At 41.2% G+C, this 23,183-nt stretch overlaps 1 protein-coding gene across 4 annotated transcripts in view; it reads left to right on the top strand.

Annotated features, from left to right (window-relative positions):
* Nucleotides 1–9,946: 9,946 nt before the first annotated feature.
* The window catches only part of LCORL (ligand dependent nuclear receptor corepressor like), a 171,330-nt gene continuing 158,093 nt past the window's right edge, over nt 9,947–23,183 (top strand). For 3 of the 4 annotated variants that reach the window (XM_019552856.1, XM_019552855.1, XM_019552860.1), the window contains exon 1: nt 9,947–10,180. In XM_019552856.1, the coding sequence (XP_019408401.1) occupies nt 10,036–10,180 (145 nt within the window). In that variant the 5' untranslated portion in view covers nt 9,947–10,035. The remainder of the gene's footprint in view (nt 10,181–23,183) is intronic. The other variant, XM_019552861.1, reaches the window with a different exon arrangement.

The following is a 23,183-nucleotide window of genomic DNA, read 5'->3' as shown; positions in this document are numbered from 1 at the left end:
AGCAAAATAGGATAATTAATAGCACCCAAGAGTCATGTGTGTCAGCATCCCCCATGCTGAAAAATGGCAGTGGAGTGCTTTGAACTAAAGTTCAGCAAATGAGCTTTAGTTCAAAGTGCCCTGCTGCCATTTTTCAGCATGGTAACACTGATACACATGATGCAGGAGGCTGCTGGAGCATATTTATTTCCATGCTTCAGCAGACAGTGCATTGGAGTCAGCTCCCTGCATGTCTATAGGAGTCCTGTAATATTAAAGTTGCAATTAGTAACCTATCGTCTAACTGCAACTTTTAATATAAACAGCATAATGTTTCCAGGCTCAGACTTGCTCTGGTGATGACACACTTAAACTGCTCTGTCACTCAGAGGAATCTTGAGTGACATCACTCAGCATTGGGAACAAAGACTAACCTCCAAATGGATAAAATAAGTTCCAAGTTCCTGATAAATAGCCACTATGGATACAACTCCATAGATGGTTTACATTTTCTCTATATTAAATATTGACACAACAATTACAGTTTCAAACAGGATACTTTAATTTATACAAAATGTATTTTTTGTTATATTTCAGGAAGTTTTGTTATATTTCAGCACAACATATAAAATGCTTACAAGTTAGAATACATGCCTCATAGTTTTGCATATTATTGTCTTTCGATTAAACAAGCACAAATGTCATGATTCCCCCCATAATCTCCAGTGCAAAGTGAAAATTCATTTTGAAAAGCAATTCCAAAATGAAAACTTATGATGACAATCATCTACCTTACTGCCATATCAAATGGGCCCAACCTATAATGGTTACAATATTTTTCTAAATTTAAGGGTATTTGTATACTGCAAAGTATTCCAGCAGCTTATGCTGTAGTCCAGGGGTCAGCAGCCTATGGGCTGGATCTGGCCCACAATCTGGCTTTTATGGCATTCAGCAGCAGGGTCTTCTGCAGGTACTATCCCATGCTGCCATGGGGAAAAGAAGTGGTAGTGACTGGATCCTAGCGCCCACCTTCCTGCTCACCTTTGGCATGAACTCTGTGGCCCGTAGCCTAAAAAGTTGCCGACCACTGCTGTAGTCCACACCATCCTAGCATGCACAGTGGAAGTCCTATAGTTCCTTCCTAGCACAAGTACAAAGCTGTATTTGGATTTTGCTCACCTAGGCCAGAAATGGATCCCATGGCTCTTTGTGGGCTGGATCCAGACCCAACGGCAAGGTAAGCAGTAGTGGTACAGGGGTTAAACATAGCAATTGTTTGCCTTTCCCCACTCCTGCTGCTGACTACTTCCCCAATGGGCTTCGTAGCTAGAAGCTTGGTGACAGGTCCTGCTTCCCTCCTTCTCTGAAATTCTCAACCTCTCTAGGAGCGGCCATAATAAAAACTCTTTATGGAAGATATAGTTGCAGACAAACAAAAGAGAAGTGAAAAACTCAGGGAGCTATTGTAAGAATGAAAATAAATGGAGCTAAAACTCTTGGAGGAGATAATGGAAAGAAGAGTAGGCATCCATTCAGAATGCTGTTCAACAGGTGTGAGAACCAAAAGGTCTCCATGAAAACACTTGCACAGTGCCAAACCAAAAGAACATGTTTCTGCTCAACCTTTTCTATTGCATCACTAACAAACTGTTCGGATGGTGAAAGTCTCAGTGGCTTCCTAGAACTTGGTCAGCTCAAGCAACTGCAGGAGGCAGGCAATCCTTTCTGTCAAGCCCTGTAAACTACTCTATCATGCATACGAAAAGAAGTGGGAGGCAGAAGGATAACAAGGACAGCACTGCAGGTAGCAGATATTGCTACCACAGAAGTTCCTTTCCTTTTTTGGTTTTTGTTTTGTTTTTGCCCTTTGGTTTTCCACACTGCAACTTATTTGAGAGTTAAAAAGCACATTTACCACTTGTAGGTAATCTACACAAGTCTGACAGTATTATTCTGAAGTTTTTCCTTGCATATGAGCTTATTAAAGTTCTGTGTTTAAGCACTTGTTAGTTACTTAATTGTAAGGCAATGGGAAACTGTGGAGTTATAAGGAAAAATAATAACAAGCACTCTACTCAAGCCAATAAAGTGGCACCCTCAATCTAGTGAGCACAGTGTTACATTTAAATTGATACTTGTTTGCCAAATCAACACCTATAAATCCATAGAAATAATTAGGCACCTTGTACCCTATAAAGATTTGTTGTCCCCTAGCTCTAGTAGCTTAAAACAATAAGCACAACAGGTACGTTCAAAGCCAGTAACACATCAGTACAGCATGTGACAGCAATTCACTCTACAAAGTAGAACATGCATTAGCCATCAATTACTCATTAAAATCAACACCTGTGGTATGGACATGAGCATAACTACAAATGTATAAACTGAGCAGTATCCTGGACTTATGCATACAATGGATTTAGATGCCCTTTGGGCTATTAGGGAAAGATAAGTTGTCCCTTCACGTACCAGAAGCTAATTTCTAGAAAGGCTCTAGGAAATCTGGGATTCATCAAGCCAAGCCAGCCATCACATGCAAGTTCTACCAGGCATATTGAGAATGCAGGTAACCCTGGTAACTATATTAGAGGACACAATGTGGATTGGGAAGGATGGTCTGTTTGCCTTAAGCTTGTAGGCTATGTGAGGCTAAATATACTTAACGTTGTAGACATTAGGCCTGTGCAAGTTGGCAGTGATCCGATCTGGAGCTCCGGACCGGGTTTCTGCCTCAATCTGGCTGAAGCAGTTCTGAAGCTTCGGAGCCACCTCGGAGATCTGGCCATAGGGTATAATGAGGAATCAATTAAATATCTATAATGTTGTTGTTTTTTCCTCTGATTTGGATGAAACTTGCAGGCATGGTAGCCTCTGCTTAGAGCATGAAACCTGCCAAGTTTCAAGAAGATTGGTGCAGGGGTTTGGAAGGAGCTGTACCCCAAATTCTTGAAAACCAAAACTCACGTCAGGGTTGTGTGTTACAACACAGGGGGGTCAAAACTGCAGGGGAGTAGCTCTTACCGAGGCCACAAAGCCTGTCAAGTTTCAAGGAGATAGGTGCAGAGGTTTGTGGGGAACTGCACCTCCCCATTATACCCTGTGGCCAGATCTCTAGGGCAGCTCTGAAGCTCTTCGGAAGCTCCAAACCACTTTGGGAAGCCTAAGGAGGCCAGTGCTTCAACCCGGATGTGCTGCTTTGGACCCCGAAGCATCCGAAGCTTCTCCGGATCCGAAGCTCTGTCCAAAGCCTTGCACAGCCCTAGTAGACATATACTGTATCTCATAAACTCATTATGAATTCTTAGGAAACACTCTTCTTTCCATATTCATCAAATAATTTGAGTTATCGTTCACTCAGTCTGAGCAGCTTAAAATAATGAAATAGGCTTGCACCTGAGATTTTGTGCTGTTCTCCTGATTCCACAATCTTCTGAAATACTGAAGATTTCTTGTCTTGAGCCTCCTGTCAGGGAGAATATACTTCAGTGTTTTTGATCTACAAACATTTTAAATATAATAACTTAAACAGAAAACGAGTCTATGTTTTGCTTATCACAAACTATTAAGCATTCCTGAAGTTAAAAAACAATCATAAAATATACAAAAGTGCAGTTAACTGTGACGTAATAATAAGATAGGAAAGTTTATGGACTATAAAATATTTTTACCTGTGAACTTTGTTCACTTTATTATGGTGGCTTATAACAGAGTGCATAGCTTGAATAGAAATTCTACAGCTATTTCCCGTGGAGTCTCAGTATAAAAACTTGTCACAAACTTTTTTTTTCTTTTAAGTTAAGTGACCTACAGACCTAAATTAGATAGTAGTCTCTCTTAACTATAGAGGTATAACTTCAAGATGAGACCACTCTGGATATTTTTTATCCTGCAAATCCTACCTGAAAACCATTGGCTTCAAGCAGTACTTGAATAATATGGGCCTAAAATTGGCACTGTTTACCAACAGGGTGAATATTACCCAGTTTTACGTGATGCAGCTCACTGCTTATATTCCATGTGTGCAAAAGTACAATACAAAACTTTTACAAAAATATTAATAGGTAAAAACAAGGTATAGGTTCACTTGATACTGCTATATGAGTGAGTGTGTGTTGAGGCAGGGGTTACACATGATTTGTATTGAAGGAATGTCCTGTAATAAATTAAAATTTACAAAAGTAATTCACTGAAATTTAAGATGATACAAGAGAAACCAATGGATATAGTACCTTGTACTGCTGGTTAAGGCTGTGTAAACTTACGTCTTCATCACCAGTGTAGGGAAGGTCTATTGAGGTCTCTTCTATCCTCATTCAGAAGGTCCATATTTAGACTGATTGATTAATTTAGCTTCTTAACACCTCAGTGATTAGGTAACTTTGTTTCTATTTTATCCGCATGGAAATCAGAGCACAGGGCGATTAAAGGTTTAATCCAGAGGTGTGAGCACTCACAGGTTTTAGTCTTTCTAATATCTGTCTGTGTCAGCTGAGAGTAGAAGTGAAACTGCCTGCCTCCATCTGTTTCTGTTAACAAAATTATCCTTTCACATATTAAAGCAGCTTTCTCCTTTGTGTATAAACTGGAAATCTTTTTAGCTCTTATGATCTGAGTGCATCATTTTCCCCCCTGCAACAGTTGATGTCACAGTAGCACCCATAGCAGAGAATATTCTTGTGCTGTTTGAGGTATTAAAGACATCAACTGTTGCATGATAAACAGAACCCTTAAGTCAGGTCTTAGCAGGTAAGTAAAACAATAGATTTTTAAATATATCTCTGTTTTAAATATTTGTTATTTGAAAGACTGAACATGGAATTTGTTAATGAGTATAGGTATTACAGAATTCTTAAAATTTCATTGACTATTATATCATAATATTAAGCATAGGTTATCTATTAAACTGCTGGTTCTTCTACAAATATGGATGAGAAGGGGTCTGCAGAGTCCAAGCACTGCTGAAGAAATGCAGAGAAACTTGCCAATGGCTGACTTCTTTGAAATTGCTTGCATTGGATTCAATATAAAATAGTAATGAACTGATACTTTCAGAAATAGAGGCAGAATCCCCTTGGTCAAAACCTGGCCAAATGTGTTGGATCTTTGAGAATGGTTGGTTAAAGGGTTTAATCCTGATAAATATGAAATGATTCCTGTTGAAACGGAGTGCTTGGTAACTCACAGATCACTTTTCAGGATTAAAAGCTTAATGATTGGTGAATTTTCAGATACTAACTAACTAACTAACTAACTAACTAACAAATAAACATATAAAGAAAGCCATTGTACACAATAGTTCTATATTTTAAATCCCATATTATTCCAGAAATACAAACGCAATGTAGTCACACTAAAAGGTTCAGAGATTCAGGCTTTTTAACTCACTAGAAAGTGTATGTTGCAAATAATTTTAACTTTATGTTGACAGTTTAATATTCATAGCAATTGGTAAAAAAGGCATTAAACAGTTTGACTAAGAGGCTCTAAGTGGTTCTGTTAGAGGTGATCTTTAGTGCAGCTTTCACCATAATACTGATTTTTCAATTTTTCATTTTCTTTAGTGTTCGAGGAACTTCTAGTGCTTGTAACTTTTCTGTCATACTGAGCCATAAGCTTATCAAGTGATATGCTTATCAGTAGTAAATGTTTAACCTTTTTCTTACTCCAAGAATATTGTTAGAATCCAGACCTCCAAATCTCACCATTAATCTTAGGTGAAACTCACTCCAGGACAGGAGTGTGCACAAGACTTATCTCAGGATTTCTAGTGCTTAAGTTTAGCTGTTTTCTTTATAACACCCTATCCACTATTTTACATAAAGCAATGCTTATATGACACAGCTTTGCACGTACACTCCCATGAAAACAGTATGTCATTATGGGGAATTGATCATAAAGGGGTTTTAATGATGATCGTGCTATAAAAATGTGACACATTGACAAAGTTGCAATATTAAACAATAAACTTTATCAGCTATTATAATGATTTTATGCTTTCATTGTTCACATCTTAACGTTAGAAAAAAGAAATATTTTAATAGATTTTAGATCATATTTCCCTTGACTTCTGGCAAATTTTGTTTAACACTTATTTAGGGGATATTGTTAGACAACTGTGTTTTTAGTTTCCTCCCCCCAACTCCATCAATACCAGTAGTTGGTTAAGATGGATACTTAAGACTGACTAAGTTAAAGCTACTCCTCAAACCTCTGACAATATAACAGCTTCTTCCCCAAATATTATTCACTGAGGCCTGCTTTTTCTCTTATTGAAGTCCATATGGCTTCACTAGTCCATATGACTTTGGTGATGAAATCCTTTGGAAAAAATAGATTCCTGGCATGGGAGTACTCTTAAATACAGAGGGGGCAAAAGTGAAACACTAACTTAAACCCTTTGATCTGTGGCTTGAATAAACCATATTGTAGACCAAGTGCTTCACTTCATTTTAGTTTTGCAAGGTAGATCCTTTTCATTAGGATATTGATAAGTCCAAAATCTGGTTTACACAGCAATATAAGGTGTTAGCTATATAAAAGAACCATTAATTTAAAGTTTTGGACTGAGTCTCCCTTCCATATTTGTCCCTACCCTTTGTTGTTGAGAAGAATTTTCTCAAATATGAAGCACTGAAAGTGACTCTACAAAAAGTATCATCAAATTAGTGAAGTAAATAAATCGGGGGAAGGCTGTGAAAAGGATTTTTCTTTACTATTTGATTCAAAATAACTGTAGAACTTTGATAAGAAGTACAAAGTTGTCAGTGTTTTAAGTGTTTCTTATAAAGTCCCTCTGCATGGTAAAAATTTCAGTGAGATGTTTAAAATTTTTATTGTATACACATATTCATATGACATTTTGAAGTACTTCTATTATAGAAGCAATAATAAGTATTTGTATAAAAAAAAAAAAATACTACTTAAAGAATCACCTTCCTTTTTCTAGCCTGATACTGCTGTCACTGAAATCTGTCATTAAAACTTCTGTTCACTTCAGTGGAAATAGGATCCGATTTTATAGGTCCAGTTTGAAGACAATCCCCGAATATGTTCTTTCTTCATAGGCAACAACCAATCTCTCAAACAAAGAAGTACCAGAAACTCCATTTAAAACCATGCTGTGTGTTTTGGAATAAAATGGAAATAGTAGCAACATGGACTTTAAACACAGATTCATTCTTACTATATTTTAAATGACACTCTTAATTTGGATAAATTTCTAAATAATTTTATTTTTAGTAAATTGGCATGCACTTGAGACCCCTAGAGATGATTTTCACTAGTTTTTTTTTTTTTTTTTTTCCCTGGGTTCTAACAAATGTTTCTTTCCTGTTGCTGCATGAAGGATTTGTGGAAATAGAGGAGCCAGGGTATGCACAACAGGAGGTATGAGGTGAGGAAGTAGAGGATTTGACAATCTGCTGTGCATGTGTCTCTGACAGCCACTGCAGCCAAAAAGCTGCCATGCTGTCACTTGTTCTTGCTGCCTGGGTCTGATGAAGAACCAAAGGAAGCAAGAAGTTGCCTTCTGCCCACTTCCAGCCCCTGCCATCTTCCTGTTTAGCTTCACAGAAAAGCTGTGTGTAGTGACACAGAAGTTATAATTTAGAGATGCTCCCTAACAGTAGACTGAAAGAGTTGGGAATTGGGAGATGGTCCCTCAGCAAGCAAGCACCTTTTGAGGTAGGATTGCATTGGCTTTTCTGCTATTCCACACATCAAGTTTACTGTTTAGCTTTCCTTGTTCATGTATACCTGTATTTATAAAACCCAGTGACTTTCCCCTTCCAATCCTGCACTTCTGGTGTGATCTTTGTCTTGATTAGCTCTGCCAAAGAGGAAGTAGGGGTATCTGTCCCTCCTTGCTCCCTCTGTTCAAAATTGTGTCCTTTGTTCTTATGCCTGACTGTCACTGGTTCAGCTCCTCTTTTGACTGCAGAAGTATAGTATGCATGACTAGGTGGGTATTACCCCATCTAAACTCAGCTGCTATCCAGAAGAGACTCTATTGAAACCTTTCTCTATGGCTGGTGGCATCCAGCTTATATTTATCTATAGAAAAATATGAAATTGGGCATCTGTTACTTGTTGGGGGCTCCATAATCCATAACAGTTTAAGGAGTAAACAGTGTTCCACCCTTGTATAAGAATCTGAGAAATAACGAGGTCTCCCTGTGACTTCCCCAGTGCTCCATCATTTTCCACCTGTCAAAGACTCAGTCTTCACGGGACAAGACCAGTTCTTGTGCATGATGCAGAGAATGAATCTATTTCTGGCAAAATAGTGAAATATCCAAATAGCTGGCAAATGCTCAAAGTAGGTAAAGATGCAAAATAGTGATGAATTTTCTCCAATTTCTTGCAGTTGTTAGATTTAACTAAAATTGTAACCAAATAGGTAAGAGGTTGATGGTAATCCTCCTAGTACTTGTGTGCTGTTACTGAGCTGAATAAACCGGCTGTTAGTTTTCACTGCAGCCCTGGGGACTAGTATCAATCTCTCCCTCGAGTTCTGAGAGAATGATTTTGCATGTTTAAGTGCTGTTTAGCATCTCTTATTTCACTTCCATTTTTGCCTCAGACGCTGGTTGGTAGAAACAAGGCCTGAGAAACCAAAAACGCCTATTTAGAGAGATCACACATTTCCAGGCTACTGCTCAAGCAATTGCTTGAACACACCCAGCTTGGTGATTGTGTAAGAGGGGGAGCTGTGATGTTCTTCATAAGTTTGCAAGGACTGGCAATTTGGGGGTAAAAGTGAGAGTCCCAATTGTACTCAACTATTAACTAGTCCCAGCTGTGGCACAAGAGAAAGGCGATGGTTCTTTCTCTCTCTCTCATGGCACAGTGACTGGGTGGCTATGGGGGAAGGGTGAGATTTCCCCCTCAGAAGTATCTTGGAAGTCATAGGAATATGTGGGCAGGTAGCATTGGTAGGCCCATGCCTTAACCTCAGCTTTCTTTACCAGGAACAAAAAAGATTTGAGTGCAAAGAAACACTCACAAATGAGTGAGGTGTAACTGATGGCACAATGAGAGCTTCCAACAACGCTGGGAGACCTGACCTTATTTTAGTGTCTCTATGAGCTGTACCTCAACTCTGACCCGCAGTTTAGAGGCTTCCCTGCCATCAAGCTAACAAACTGTGTAGGGCAGGAGTGCAGTTCCTGGGCTCCTTCTGGCATGCGCAGGGGTGGCCAACTCTCCTGTGTGGGGGAGGAGCTGGTCAGGGAGCAGAGCCGCAAGGGAGGCAAGGAGAGGAACCAGGCAGGCACTTGGAGGCTCCATGTGGAGTGGTGATGATGGTCAACAACCACCCACAGATGCCACCAGCAGTGTTGGTGGGGGGGAGGGGTGGTGAGTGGTGACTGTCTGCAGGCACAGTTGGCAGCATTTTTGCAGGGGGGTGCACTGCCACACTCGGGGTTCCATGTGCACCCCTTATGCATGCGTTGCCAATCCATGGGGCTCATGATGCCCTGTGGGGCCTGTCCTGAGAGAAGGGTGCTTTGCTTTGCTGGAGTTGCAGGGAGAGGTGCCTTACAGATGCCCTCCCATGAGGGCTTCCCCACCACACGCACGCACACACACGCCTGTATCCTTCCCCCAGCCCCGGGGCCGAGCTGGGACTGCTGTGAGGGACCGCCCCCACGAGACACCTACACTCTCTGGCGCCAGAAGGCGGGGAGGGACTCCAGAGGGCCGAGGCGGACTACAGATCCCAGCATGTCTTGCGACCACTTCCCCGCTCTCCCTTCTCCGCGCGTGGGCGCGGGGCCTTCTGGGAGTGGCAGTCTGGGGTTGGTTGGAGGGGATTGGATCCGGCAGCCGGAGCCGCCCACCAATTGGAGCAAAGTTTGGACTACGCAAACGCTCGGCTGCCTCGGCCCTGCCCCCACCCCGCGTGCCGCGTGTCCCTGGCCCCGCGAGGCGGCGCGCGCGCGCCCCTGCCCGGATACGGGGGGAGGGGCGGAGCGGGGCCCGGTGCGCGAGCGCTGCCGCCGCCGCCGCGCGCGCCCGTATGTAAATGAGCGGGCGTGAGGTCAGAGGCAGATGGAAAAGGGAACAGACAGAATGGCCGCCGCGGCGCCCGCTCCTGCCGCCGCCTCGCAGTGCCGGAGCCCTCGCTGCACGGCGGAGCGCAGGGGGGTCCGCCGAGAACTCGACTCCTGGCGGCACCGGCTCATGCACTGTGTGGGTAAGCGCGGGGGAGGCGCCGGGCCCCGCGGGGGTCGGGCTCGGGGCGCCCTGGGAGCCTCTCCCGGCGGGGGGGTTCCGCGCCGAGCTCGGGCTGGGGGCTGCGGGCGGGAGGGGGGACCAAGCGGCCACTCCCCGGCCGGGTCCTTTTGTTTCGGCGAGTGCCGGCTGCCCCCTCCTCCCGCTGGCGGCCCCGGGGTGGGGGATCCGGCCTGTGCTTGCGCCTTTAAGAAGGAACCGCTCGTGCGCTGACGGTTGGGATTTGAAGTTTTCCCTCCCCCCTGCAAGTTGTCATGGCGACGGCCGTTCTCCCCTCGCCGCCCCCTCCCCCCGGCTGCCCCGGTGACTCGCGCGGCTCCCCCGTGTCACGTGACGCCCCTCGGGGCCGGCGGGGGCGCAAATTTGTGGCGGCGGCGGTGCGGCCCCGCTACCTGTGCGCGCCCGCTCGGGGCCGCCTTCGTTGCTTGCGGCCGCAGCGGGGACGAGGGACCGGCGCTGCCGGTCCTGGGGGCCAAATTGCCCATAGGTCTCTCCGAGTCGTCCTGCTCGCTGGTGGCTGCCCAGCGGTGGGGAGCGGTGCTGGCCTCGGACTGCCGCTTGTCAGGGAAGCAGGTAAAAACCCTCTTCAAACAGCATCTACCTTGCTGTCTGCATCCGCCAAAATGCACCTCATGGAGCGAAAGGATGAAGCTCCGACTCGCTGAGCAGGTTGGCCTCTTGGCTCCCAGCGTGAATTCGGGATTTGCTATTTTTTTTCCCCTAGGCGGAGGTGAAGTCCCACCGCTGCTGTGGGATTATCTCCTTCCCCTGCTTCGCCATCCTTACAGTACCTTTGGCTGCTTGTTTTCCTTTAACAGTAAATCACAAGTCTTGTTGTCAGCCCCTGTAAAGAGTTTTTTTCAGGTAAAGCAGGTGACTGACTTGCACATTTTCTTTGCTTGCGTCTTTTTCCATAACCAAAACTTTTGCTCAAAAAGTGAAATTTTCCAAATGTACAGGGTGTGTTTGTTCCCGTCTCTTTGTGGGGAAGAAAATCTAGTTTGATTAGAATCCTACCAAACTATTGTAGTTTACTGAGCTGTTTTAAGTATTAGAATGTGTATAGGCATATATTTTAGTGTTATATATTTAAACATCATCTGTCCAAGATCTGCTGCAACTTTTTTTTCACTTGCTACTTTTACTAATTATATAGATTAACCTTAATTCACAGCAGGAAGAGAAATGAACTACTTATTCCATGAAATTCCAACTTTAAATGTGTTGGATTTTTTCCTAATCTTAATATCAGCTGTTTGACACAGTTGACAAATGATCAAGGAGCTTTTCTTGTGGATGCAGTTTTAGAGTGTGAATAGAGGGAGCAAATTTTACATAATGTGGTAAATTATTTTAGTGTAGAGGAGGTCCTTCATGGCACCACTGTAATGAGCTAAACACAGACTTTTAGAACTTGGAACAGGATCCAAAATGGAAGGTGAAGCTGTTCATGGACATGCTTTTCTTTCCCTTACCAAAAGGAATATAGAAACTTGCTGAAACAAAAAAGACATCAAGCAGTTTTTAACACTTTTTTTTTTTTAACTTAGATTTACTCTGCACGCACAACTCTGTGCAAGTTGTCTCAAAATGTAATTTAAACTTGATTTTCATTTTTATTTTGGTTCAGCTACATGGGTACCACATAATACACATTCCTTAACTTTGCCAACATCTTGCTTTTTATTGCTCCTTTTTCTAATTTTTTTGTTGTTGTTCTTGTTCCATATTCTTTTCTGTGCTGCCTTCATGCCTTGCTTGTCCTCTGTGGTGGTGCATTTAATCCAAACCCTTTTCTAGCTAAAAAGCTCTTTTGCAGGATTCTTTGGTTTTGTATTTGGTGATCTGTAGCACACAGACAGTTTTAACAAAGTATAACTATGAAACTGCTAAATAGATTCCACCATATTTTTAAGCCTGGATTCTGTTCCTCACATTAGGCTCCTAAGACGTAGGCACCTGTATTAATTTATTCAACTCTTGAAAGTCCATTAATGCCACCTACTTCCATAATACAACAACATCTTATCCATAAGACCCAGTTACAAGAAGCAAGACTCATCTACCTTTTTCTGGGACTTGAGTAGAATGGCACTTGGGTGCCTACGTCCATTTATATACCTAGTAGGTGGAATAGAATATGACCCTTACTGAATATTTGCTTCCAAATTTCTTGGTTTGTAACCGTTTAAAAGTAGGAATTGTTTCTGTGTTTTAAAGCACAAAGACATAGTGTTTTTACTCCACTGAGTGTAATCATGTATCCTACTTGGGTATCAAAACTGTTAAGGGGAAAATACATTGCTAAAGGTGTAGGTTCAGCCAGTAACTATCCCAGTTAAGGAACTGTTGTTTAGTATGTGTTGAGAAATTCTTAGCTAAGAAAAGTATACACAAAAATGGAAAGGAAGTGTCTCAGTAGGATAATGAAAATCTAGTGCTTGTTTGGATTTTTTTTTTTTAACTACCCTCTGAAACTGTACATATCACATTTTGATACATTTGTCTATTTGCTGAAATAATGAATTGGTTTGGGAGTTGAAAGGTTCATCAGCTGAAGATAATTCTCTAGATTGCAAAACAGAAATGATCTGAATTGGGGTTGCCAACCATCTGTAAACTTATGAACAGTTGATTTTAAAAAGTCAGGCAAATCACATGCGTCTTAAGTGGGGTGTGAGTAATACATGCACGCAAGCCAGTAAAAACATTTAAGCAACCAGAGCTTGATTGAAATTCTGTGGTTAGAAAGAAGCTGGAGGCATACAGATAGAACACAGCAGTGCTACCTGGTGTCTAAATGGGAGCACTTCACCCTTCAGGGAGCCTTCTCTCAGAACTTTGTAGATACCTTTCTCTTCCCCCCCCCCCCCCCCAAACCATGTGCTGCTACTGCTGAGTCCCATTGGCTGCCTGTAATATTCCTGGGTTGTGGGTAGGCTTCTTTAGTGGTCTGTTTCTGGGATGGGGGAACCTAGCCTTCTAACTGGGGCCTGGCAGCAGGGCAGGACCTGGCAGAAGAGTTACATTTACATTATTTAAAACATAGACCAGTAAAGCATGTTTAAGTAAAAAATAAAAGTTTGGTTGACAACAAGAAGTCTGCAGATAGTCAAAAAAACAAAAGTCTTGGGTTGGCAACCCTGATCTGAATAAAGGATGTGGTAACAGTATAAACACAATTAAGTGGAGTAGGGTAATCCTTCTTTTACTTGTGTGTGTGTGTTTGTTTTTTTGTTTTGTTTTTTAAATTTATGATGTTTAAAAAAAATTAAGCAATTGTAAAAAATGTCATTTATGGGGAGGGTTATAAGTTTTAACTAATGATAGAGGGAGGACATTTGTTCAGAAAATCCAACTTAGTACTTTAGTTATGCTAACTTTGAGATGAGCCACTCTGTTTTTGATACCTTATTTTAGCGCACTGATGCACAGAGTTGTGCACTTCTGTAGTGTTTTTTTTGTTAAAGATTTCAAAAATGGCTTATCGTACTTGAAGCAGTTATTAGACCAAGAGGTGAGAAACTGAGGCCTCATATTCAGTTCTTCCTGGAAGAGTGTCTGCTCTCCTAGAACCATGATAGTATAAGTTGTTGTGGGTTTTTTTTTTTGTGTTTTTTGTTTTTTTTTCCTCCCATGATAAAAATGGCTGCTCTAGAAGGAAAATAACTTGGGAACAGCCAGGGTTAAATCATTCCTAGAAGAGTTTCTCATGGGAGAACAAATGTCTGGAAATGTTGTGGCTTCTCTTGGAGAACAGTCCTTTAGCATCTCCCATCCCCCCAGGGAGACAGTGTTGGTTGCTGAACTCTGCTTCTCCAGCAGAAAGTAAAACGTGTCCCCCCCTTCACAATCTGCACATTGTATTGCAAGGAAACAAAAGCTGACTTTGGTCAGTCTGGGCTAGTTGGTCAGGTCTGCCTTTTCTGCAGTGCTGCCTCCTGTTGCCACACAGATTAAAGAAGCTTGCTGAGCTGGATGTGTGCATAGGGCCCCCTGTCTGCACAGCATCAGGACTACAAGGTAGCTACTCTTTAGGGCCTCAGCATTTGATTGCTTGTATGTGCAGGTCTCATTAAGTTTCTCTAGCAGGAGAACCAACCTGGGAGAATTCTCTCAGATTAAATGTGTATATGCAGTTGAAGGCATTGAGGGGATTCTAAAAGACAAGCCAGCCCTTGAAGGACTAGTCTGCCATCTTGGTTCTTGCCAAGTAGTTCCAAGTAGGATAGGATAGGATTTTTTGCAAAATCCTATAGACGCTGTCACTTTTTTTCCAAATAAACATGAAGGCAGTGATGGTGGTACTTCCTCCTCTTACAAAATAGTCTGCATGCTTACCTATGATGTTGAACACCTAAGGTCAGTTCCCCCTCGTTTTTAAAACCCGTATCTCCCACCTCTTTTAGAGAGCCCTGGCCATGAAGCCAGAAGATATTCTGGGATGGGCGCATTTTGTCCGTGTGGTCAAAGGTGTGCCAGTGTACAACCAAAAATACAAGATTCATGGTGCAAGAGAAGGAGCTGTTGAAAAGGAGAATGACTTTTTGTGTAGCGGTTAGAATATTTGAGATGCAACTATGTTCTGACCCCTGCTCTAGAAACTGTTTTGCATTAATTCAAATGTATGTTTCCTGTAAAATGCTTAAAGCTCTTGGAGTGAGGACCCAAACCAAGATTTCCCCCACTTCTGGGGTAGTGCCATACTTATGAGGGAGGCTTACGCTGTGAAAAGTTAGTTTGTTTCTAGGGGTGTACTGACAGACTTTCTTGGCTGTTACCAATAGCTTGCAGGAGGGAATGCAGGCATCAGGGGCCACGGCCAGAAGACAGTTATTGGACAACATTATCGGCTGCAAAGGCCAAAAAAAGCTGATGACCAATAATGTAAATTTCCCTTTTTATCAGTGCCCATCTGATAGGCAACTGATATATCAGTGCACCTCTACTTATTTCACTTTTAAAAATCTTGACTTCTTGTTTACATAGTGGCATAGGTTTTATAAGGAGAACCTGAGTAACTGTTTATGACCTGGTGGTAAGGTATTCTCTATTTCAGTGGGGACATACCTTTTTGGCAGGCAGCTCTCACTCTCGCATGACATTAGATACCAACTTTCAAATCTGAACTGCTGTCTGCTATTATGTGCATATTCCATCTACCCCACCTGGGCATTTGTAAAGTTTGCAGCTTTTGATTAAGTGCTATCCTGTTTGTTGAACACTTAATTCAGGCAGGGAGCTGTCCAAGATGCTCATCTTGTGAAGTTGTTTTCAAATGTCAGTATCCAGATCTCGGTCTCTTCAACTTGACCCACGCTTCTCATGTTAAGGTCATGCTTAATGGTGGACTCACTTTTGTATTGCTATAAAACACTGTAGGAATAGGTCTGACTTCTCAGCTGTCAGCCCACAGGTTTGGTTCAGTATCACCAATCTTTTCCAGGAGCTTATGGCCTTCATATACAAACAGTTTAAAACTTAGGCTTCCTAAGCCTCTATCTGTTTGGGTCTTCAGTTGGTGGACCCAGGTGATTTTTGTCATCTCTTGCCTCTATTGCCAGTATTGGATGTTAGGTTCTGTCTTGTATTGTTTGGTCCAATGTCCAAGACTAGTGGTGTGGGGTGGAAAACTTTCCAGTGCTTTATCTTTTCCATTGGAAGTTTTTCCATTTCTAAAAAGTCATTGTTTCATAAAATTCATCAGTAACAATGAATGGATGTCAATACAATATTAGGCAAGCTTAGTAGTTTCAAAATTGTAATTAATGTTTTCTCGGGTGATTATCCCTAGGTAGTGTATGAGAACGTACATATATAAGTTGTTTATTGTTTTGTAAACAGGAGGGTAAATACCCTTGCATAATAAACCAAACCAAAAATCAAGTTAAGAATTCACCTAATTGACTGTGCAGGTCAAATCAAAACCAAAGCATGATACATTATGCATGGTTCTTTGAGTGTGCTAAAATTAGTGTCAACAGTTTCCTTTGGGTTTTTTTCCTTAAATGTAAACAATATAAGGGAAGCATATGCTATTGTGTATTGTCTTTACATTTTTACAAGTATTCCAATAAAAATAATTTTATCCACATAAAGCTTTGAATTTGTTTGAATATAACATTTAAACCACATTAAGTATGCTGTATTTAATTGTTTTCTTAATCAAGTATTTCAGTTCAAATACTTGAGGCTATTGGGACATAAAATTAACATTGGGGTACTTTTTTTTTAGCTTTGTTTACTAAATAGAAGTAAAATAAACATGCTAAATCAGATCATGCTCTATTTAGGGCATGGGAAAACTTTCCAGAAAAATTTCCAACTCGGAATTCTCTGGAAAACCCACATCTCTACCCAAGAGTACATTTGTGTGTGTAAGTTGTGTAGCCTGATCTTGTTCCTCTACCCAGTCTGCTCTGGTTTCTGCTCCCTACTCTGTGCTCCTTGTCCAATCTCTAGTTTCTGCTTCCTGCTTTCTGCTTCCTGTCCTACTCTTCAAGTGCCACATCTGAGCAGAGTGTGGCCAACCTGTGGCATGTGATGGAAGATTGATACCAGACATCACATCCAGATTGAATGCCACATGATACTATTATATATATAATAATAATAATAATAATAAATCTAATGTAGGGGTCATCCCCACATACTTTGGGAGTAATGCTTGAAAGAGTGACTTTTTCTGCTCACTGTTTGAAAGAAGGATTGTAGGTGCTTGCCTTCAGAATAGAAGTTGCTGCTTTCTGCAGCCCTGAGGAAGGGTTTGGATTTAAGGCACATCTGTATTAAGCATTCCTCTTGGCTAACTATATAGATTTCTGTGCTACCTTTTAGTTGTTTCCTGATTCTGTTTGGTTATTTTGGATTCCATATGTGCTGTGGTTGGAAGACTGGTACCGTATTTTCTCACATACGTTTGCACCTTTTCCATTAATATCACCCCGCCAAAAATGGGGTGTGTATATTAAGCAGGGAAGCTGCTTTTTTGTGGGGAGGGGAGGGGGTTGGACTGGAATAGATGCACTCTGGTTTGATGCCTGTTCTTTATTCTAGAGTTGTTTCCTTTTTAATGGTCTTTACATTCCACTAATTAAGCTAGCTTTTTGTAAGGCATTGTATAGTCTGCTAGCAGTTCCTGGTCTCTCGTCTCCCATTTCAGTCCTGGAGACTCATCAGCGCTTTTCAGGATAGCAGATATGCCCATAGATGCCAGTTTTCAGCAGCAACTAGGGTTTTGGTTTTAGTTGTCTCCAGAAAGGGAGGGTGAGTCAGGTGGTGATAAGGCTCCGTCCCTGCTCTGTGTAGCTGTAACTCTGGGAAACTCTTCAGCCTCTTTCTTCTTCATTCTGACCTTGTTTTTATTCCAGGGTATGTTTGTGTGTGAGGGGGAAAAAAATGGTTCATAATAAGGATTCTGAATTCCCCTTTGTATTAGGTACACAAAAGTTAGATGCAGTAGTATGTAACATTTTATCTTTTGGTATGGAATCTAGTAGAATGTTTTTCAAAATACAAAAGAGATTCTGCCAGAGTAGATGTTCCCAGAACAACTAAAATAATACACCCTTATTTAAAAAATAAAAAAAAAAAGATATGTTACATTCATTTAATTCGTAGTTGCATATTTTTTAACTAGTGAAGGTTTGATTTCAATTATATAGTTCTCTTTTCTTATAAACCTATGATGTTTCTAGTGTTGTGCACTTTCTAAATGGCCTAATGGTAGGGTTAGTAATTTTTAGTCCAGGAATGTCTGGGTCTTAGCCTGAGGAGGCTGTTGCTTTTGGAACCTGTCTTGTATATTATTAACAGACATCTTTACTTTATTTAATCTATTAAATCCAATCTATACACAGTTGTTCTAGGGCATAATTATGTGGAAACTGAATACTCACAACATGGGCTTGGAATTGTAAGTACTCAGCACCTCATGGGATTATACCCACGAAGAGCAAACGTAGATGACTTAAATATGAATATGCATTTTAAAGTGTTTATTTCTTTAAAAACTTGTCAATGGCTTTTATGACTAGTTGCAACTTAAGGTAGCTGGACACTTTCTGTTCATAAGATCCTTCTTTTAATTTATAACTCAACCATCTGAGTTGAAACTTCCCTTCTGGTTCTTAGTGTCTTGCTGAACCTTCTTAGCGTTTTTTATTTTCTTTAATCCAATGTGAAAAAAACAGATTAAACAGTATGGCCCCCTTCATATGTGCATACATATACTTTTATTGCTATTTTATTAAGAAGCTGTAACACTTAGTGAAAGTAAGCCAAGGGAGTGCTCCAGTAGAGTTCTTGTGAACATGCAAGAGAACTGAAGGCAGGCTGTCTTCCTTATTTCTCTGTACTTCTATAACTGTTCAGGTTACATATACAGAAAGAAGCCAAACCAACTGGATTGAAATTTAGAGGGATAAAAATCATGAGTGGGTAAAAGAATTGAGAAGAGTTGGATGTTGAAAGGCTAGAGTGGAATGGAAGAGAGACAGACAAGCACTTGGGGGTATGGAGATGAAACCATGATTAGTAGAGTGTCCTTCAGAGCCAAGTTTTTTCTGAATGTCAGTGTCCACCTGACTTCCACTAATTGCTCTTCACTCCACAGGTATTGACAACCCTTTCTCCTTTTAAGTGACATTGTTCCACTAATCAAGCTATCCTTTCTTCAGCAATTCTGCTGTCTCAGTTATTCCTGGTCTCTCTTCTAGCCCCTTGGGTGTGGCATCTGGCCCATAGAGTGGCCCCTATCTGGGTCAGCACTTGGATTGGGCCCAATATGTCCAATCCAGCATGCAGGACCATGTTATCTGGCTTGCCAGGTATCCCTCAGGTCCAGAAACTGGGGGGGTGGGGGGGGGTCCTCTGAGGAACTTGAGTGGCAATTAACATTGCCACACTTCCCTGCCACCAGAGTTTTGGACTTATGGGCAGCCCAGTGGGCTGGAGCACCTCTATTCCAGAACGTGAAGAGTGGTTGAACAAAACTGGATGTATGAAAATAAACATAAGATCATTCCCAACATTCTTAACTCTTTTACCTTTCATGTGTATAAATTGTAAAAATTAAGTTGTCAAGGTTCTAGAAAATCTGTCACCATCACCTTCTGAGGTTTTATGAGTTTTGTGAAGAGGTTTAAATATCTAGAGTTCGCTAATTTGGCTTCAGTTCAGACTTTATCTTAGCTAAGACTAAGCAGAAATTTCCCTTGCTGTCTCACTGGCCCTGCCCTCTAATACATGCTTGGAAGGTTTTCTAATAGCAGTATGTTGGAGGACCGTTCATAAGGAACTGAGATTTAGCTTTCTTCATATAGGGAACACTTCTACAACTCGATCCTAGTTTCCAGGAGTTTAATTGCACTCCACACTTTTGAAGGGACTAAAGGCCTACTGAATCACTACATTACTGAAGTTAAGTTTACTTTTCTTGGAGAACATTTATAATGATGGGCACCTCTTGGAGGCACATGAGGGCATTTCCTGTGCTTTTTGTGCTGCTGTTTGGGAATTGACTCTTCCCTTTTTATGGCCTCTAACACTAGAGAGGAGGGAATGTGGTAGCTGATGGTCTGTGAAGTGCACATGTGTTGTTCAGGTAGACATAAGTTGGAGAGGAGCCTCTCTGGCAGTAGGGTAATATTGTAGAGGGAAAGGACCCTGAATGAGTAGCTGTAGTTTACATGGCTTGCAGAGACTTGCAGTGGACCTGTTCATCCTGTTGGAACATAGTCTGCTGAATGAGAACACACCACAACTAATAGTGAAGCTGTCTTGATCTCTCAAGACTTTGTGCCAGCTTTCAGGGCAGACCTGGTCTGATTGCAGTGTCTACTTTGAGTTCGGTGAGGCTTTGTCAACATAACGCAAGTTCCACCACCAGCTGGTGCCTCTTTGGCCTCTTCTGAGTTGTTTTCTGGATATCCAGGGGTCAAAAAGAAAAACCCACAGAGGAAAAAAAAACAGCATGAGGGACCAGTGCGTACCACTTAAAAGCAGAGCTGTACCTCCCTGGAGTCGTGCTGCTGCGGTTGCTAGCTAGGCTCTATGCAGCAGAATCACTGCTGCTTCTGCAGCCCCAGCCAGCCCCCAGGCCAGGACTCCAGGTAAGGCTGCTAGGGCTAGTTCAGTGCTGGCCCCGGCCTCCCCTACTGTGCGTGGGTAACATGCCACACCAGAGCATACATGGCACGGGCATTTCCTGGGGACAGCTAGCAGTGACTCAGGGTGCACTGGTGCTAGTTGTCTCTGGGGAACCAAATGTCCATACCATGTGTGGACATGGCCTAAGAGTAGAGAAGTCCATCCAGGGAGACTAGCACAGGGATTATTCTGTGAGCATCTTATGATGCTCTGCATCTCAGAGAACCCTTCACCTTTTATAATCCCAAATTTGCACTGCACACAACCTCAACTACTGTTATGGCATATCACTTTTCAAGATAATCTTTGCCTGAACATGGACTCTAGAACAATGTCCTCTAAGGAGCGAGAAGACCTCTAAGAGACAATAAATCAAATTACCCTGCCCAACTTAATAAAAAAAATACAGTGATCAAAAACAAGGCTCTTTGTTGTTTTAAAAAAAAAAACTACACTTGAGAGTTCTGTTTTGATTTTTAAATAAATATTTAAAGTGAACTTTGAATTTAAGAAAAATGTAGTAAGATTTAAACATTTCTTTAAGATGCTTAAGTATGTAGAATCCATGAACTTCTGTCAAATTTGGAGTTATAGCCTCTGTGCTTTCCTATGTGTCTATATAATCCATCTCATTTATATATAGGTCTCATTCTTTGAAGGGCCTGAGGGGAAGGCTGCATCACCAGATAGAAGAGGTCATCAGATTTATCAGTGGTTGGGACTTGGCCCCTGATTCCAGCAGATATCACACATCATCAGGCTCATCCATGGAGCCTACCTGTAGTCTGACTCCTAGTTTGATACAGATTCCTACTAAAAATATGCTTGAGGTTTTTATTAAATTGGCAATATCACTCATCACTTTCTAATACGTTAAAATAAAAATTTAATAAGAATCTGAAAATATTAAACCTTATCGCTAACATTCTAACCACTAAATGCATTTATCTTCTCTGGTAGCAAAGAGATGCATCTTGCTAGTGTAAAGGCTCTGTTTGGTGGCATACTTACTGTTTTCACAAAAATATACACCAAGAGAGAGCACTGAATTTTAGAGAAATAACTGAAGTAGATTGTAAATCATAATATCATGTAAATTGAACTTTTGTATTTGGTCACTAAAATTGTCACTCTGCCTTTTTACTGTTAATACTACTGCTGGTCCTGGTGAGGTATGGGAATTTTAAAGCATGTAAATGGATTTTAAACTATTTCAACACTTCTCCGTTTAAACAAAGAGATCTCATTCAGGGGGCACACATCCAAAAGGAGAAACGACGCAGAAAGTGGTAGATGTGGCTGTTCTTGCATTAGCCCCAGCAACTGCTTTCAGGGTCTCGAAGTTGCTGGGGATGACCCGTTGCACTTTATTTGTGTTCCTAAAACCCTGAATAATGTTTCACAGCCCCAAGTCAGCTGAGTTTATTGCATAGTTGCTTGCAGTGTGTGGCACCCCAAGCCTAAAATCTTCCAGACTTGTGCAAGTCTTCTTACATGTGAATTACTTGTGCATAGAGCTAGATTAGATTACATCCTAAACTTCATAATAATGTCCCCTCTTTTCAGTGGATACTTGACAATAGCTAGTATTGAATCCAATTGACTGGTATCAGTTTAGGGAAGAATTGTCAATTGAGTAGTTTGGGCTGCAGGGGTTTACAACCAAAGTTAGGAGTAGGGAAAGTTTACAGTGGGCCCTTCCCCCTGCCACTTCCAACCCAAGCCATATATTGAAAGTCTTGTTTGAGTCCCTGTAACCTGGGCTCAAGTCATTCACAATGGTTTTTTAAGATATTCTCTGTTCCTGGACTTTATGGTGTGTTGAAGTGTGCTCTTACACACAAAGTTAAACTTTTGGCAAGCTTGACAGGAGTATTCTTCATAAAACAAACTATGGAGATGTTGAACAGTTAATTTGGAAAATGTGGGTCTCTTGCAGCAAGATGAAATGGATGCTTTCTTTGAAAAAGCTCTGGAAAAATAAAGGGCTTTTTTTTGTTTGGTTTGTTTTGATTGCTTTTTTGTGTGTGTTGTAAAACACTTGGCAGATGTGCAAACTTGGATATAAAGCTAATGAAGATGGTTTCCATCCAATTCAAAATCCATTAAAATAGGATGTCCCATTTAAGAACCGTTATACTGATTGAGCCAAACTATTGTCCCCTATTTCCTTTGACTTGTTACCATTTTGGACTGAATTCTTCATGCTGACCCATTAAGGTAAATAATCATTGGAAGTCGGCAGCACTACACTAGAGGTGAATTTGATTACTACAGGATGAAATAACCTTTAATAATTTGATCTGATGAAAGAAACATTTAATGAAGGATTATTGCTGTTCTGCAATTATAAAAAACTGCTGTCCAAAAAAATGTTGCATTGCTTAAAGAAGGCTGATGATTTACATTTTAGATATAAATGTGCTTATCTTCACCCAGTTCCCTTGGCAGAGAATTGTTCAGACCTGTACAGATTTTAAGAATATTTCTACACTGCCTCTTACCTCTTATGGTCCTTGAATGCAGGGATACAAATAGGTATTGTATTGAAAGTCAAACAGGCATATAAATCCACACCCCATTTTCAGGTTCAGAGTTGGGAACCACAAGCTTGTTTGTTTGTCTGTTTTGTTTGTCTGTTTTGTTTTCTCTGATTAGAAGTTGATAACCATAGATTAAAAACCTTGAACTACTACTGCCTTAAAATTTTGTGGGAGAATCAAATAACTAAGGAAAAGACCCAGAGGGTTAAATGCACTGAAAATACTAACATAAACTGTACTGCAAAAGATTGATTTTTTTTTTTTTTTTTAATT

The sequence above is a fragment of the Crocodylus porosus genome, unplaced genomic scaffold (genome assembly GCF_001723895.1).
Source record: "Crocodylus porosus isolate Cpor-Errol unplaced genomic scaffold, CroPor_comp1, whole genome shotgun sequence".
Lineage (NCBI taxonomy): Eukaryota > Metazoa > Chordata > Crocodylia > Crocodylidae > Crocodylus > Crocodylus porosus.
This window is presented reverse-complemented; position numbering and strand designations above follow the sequence as displayed.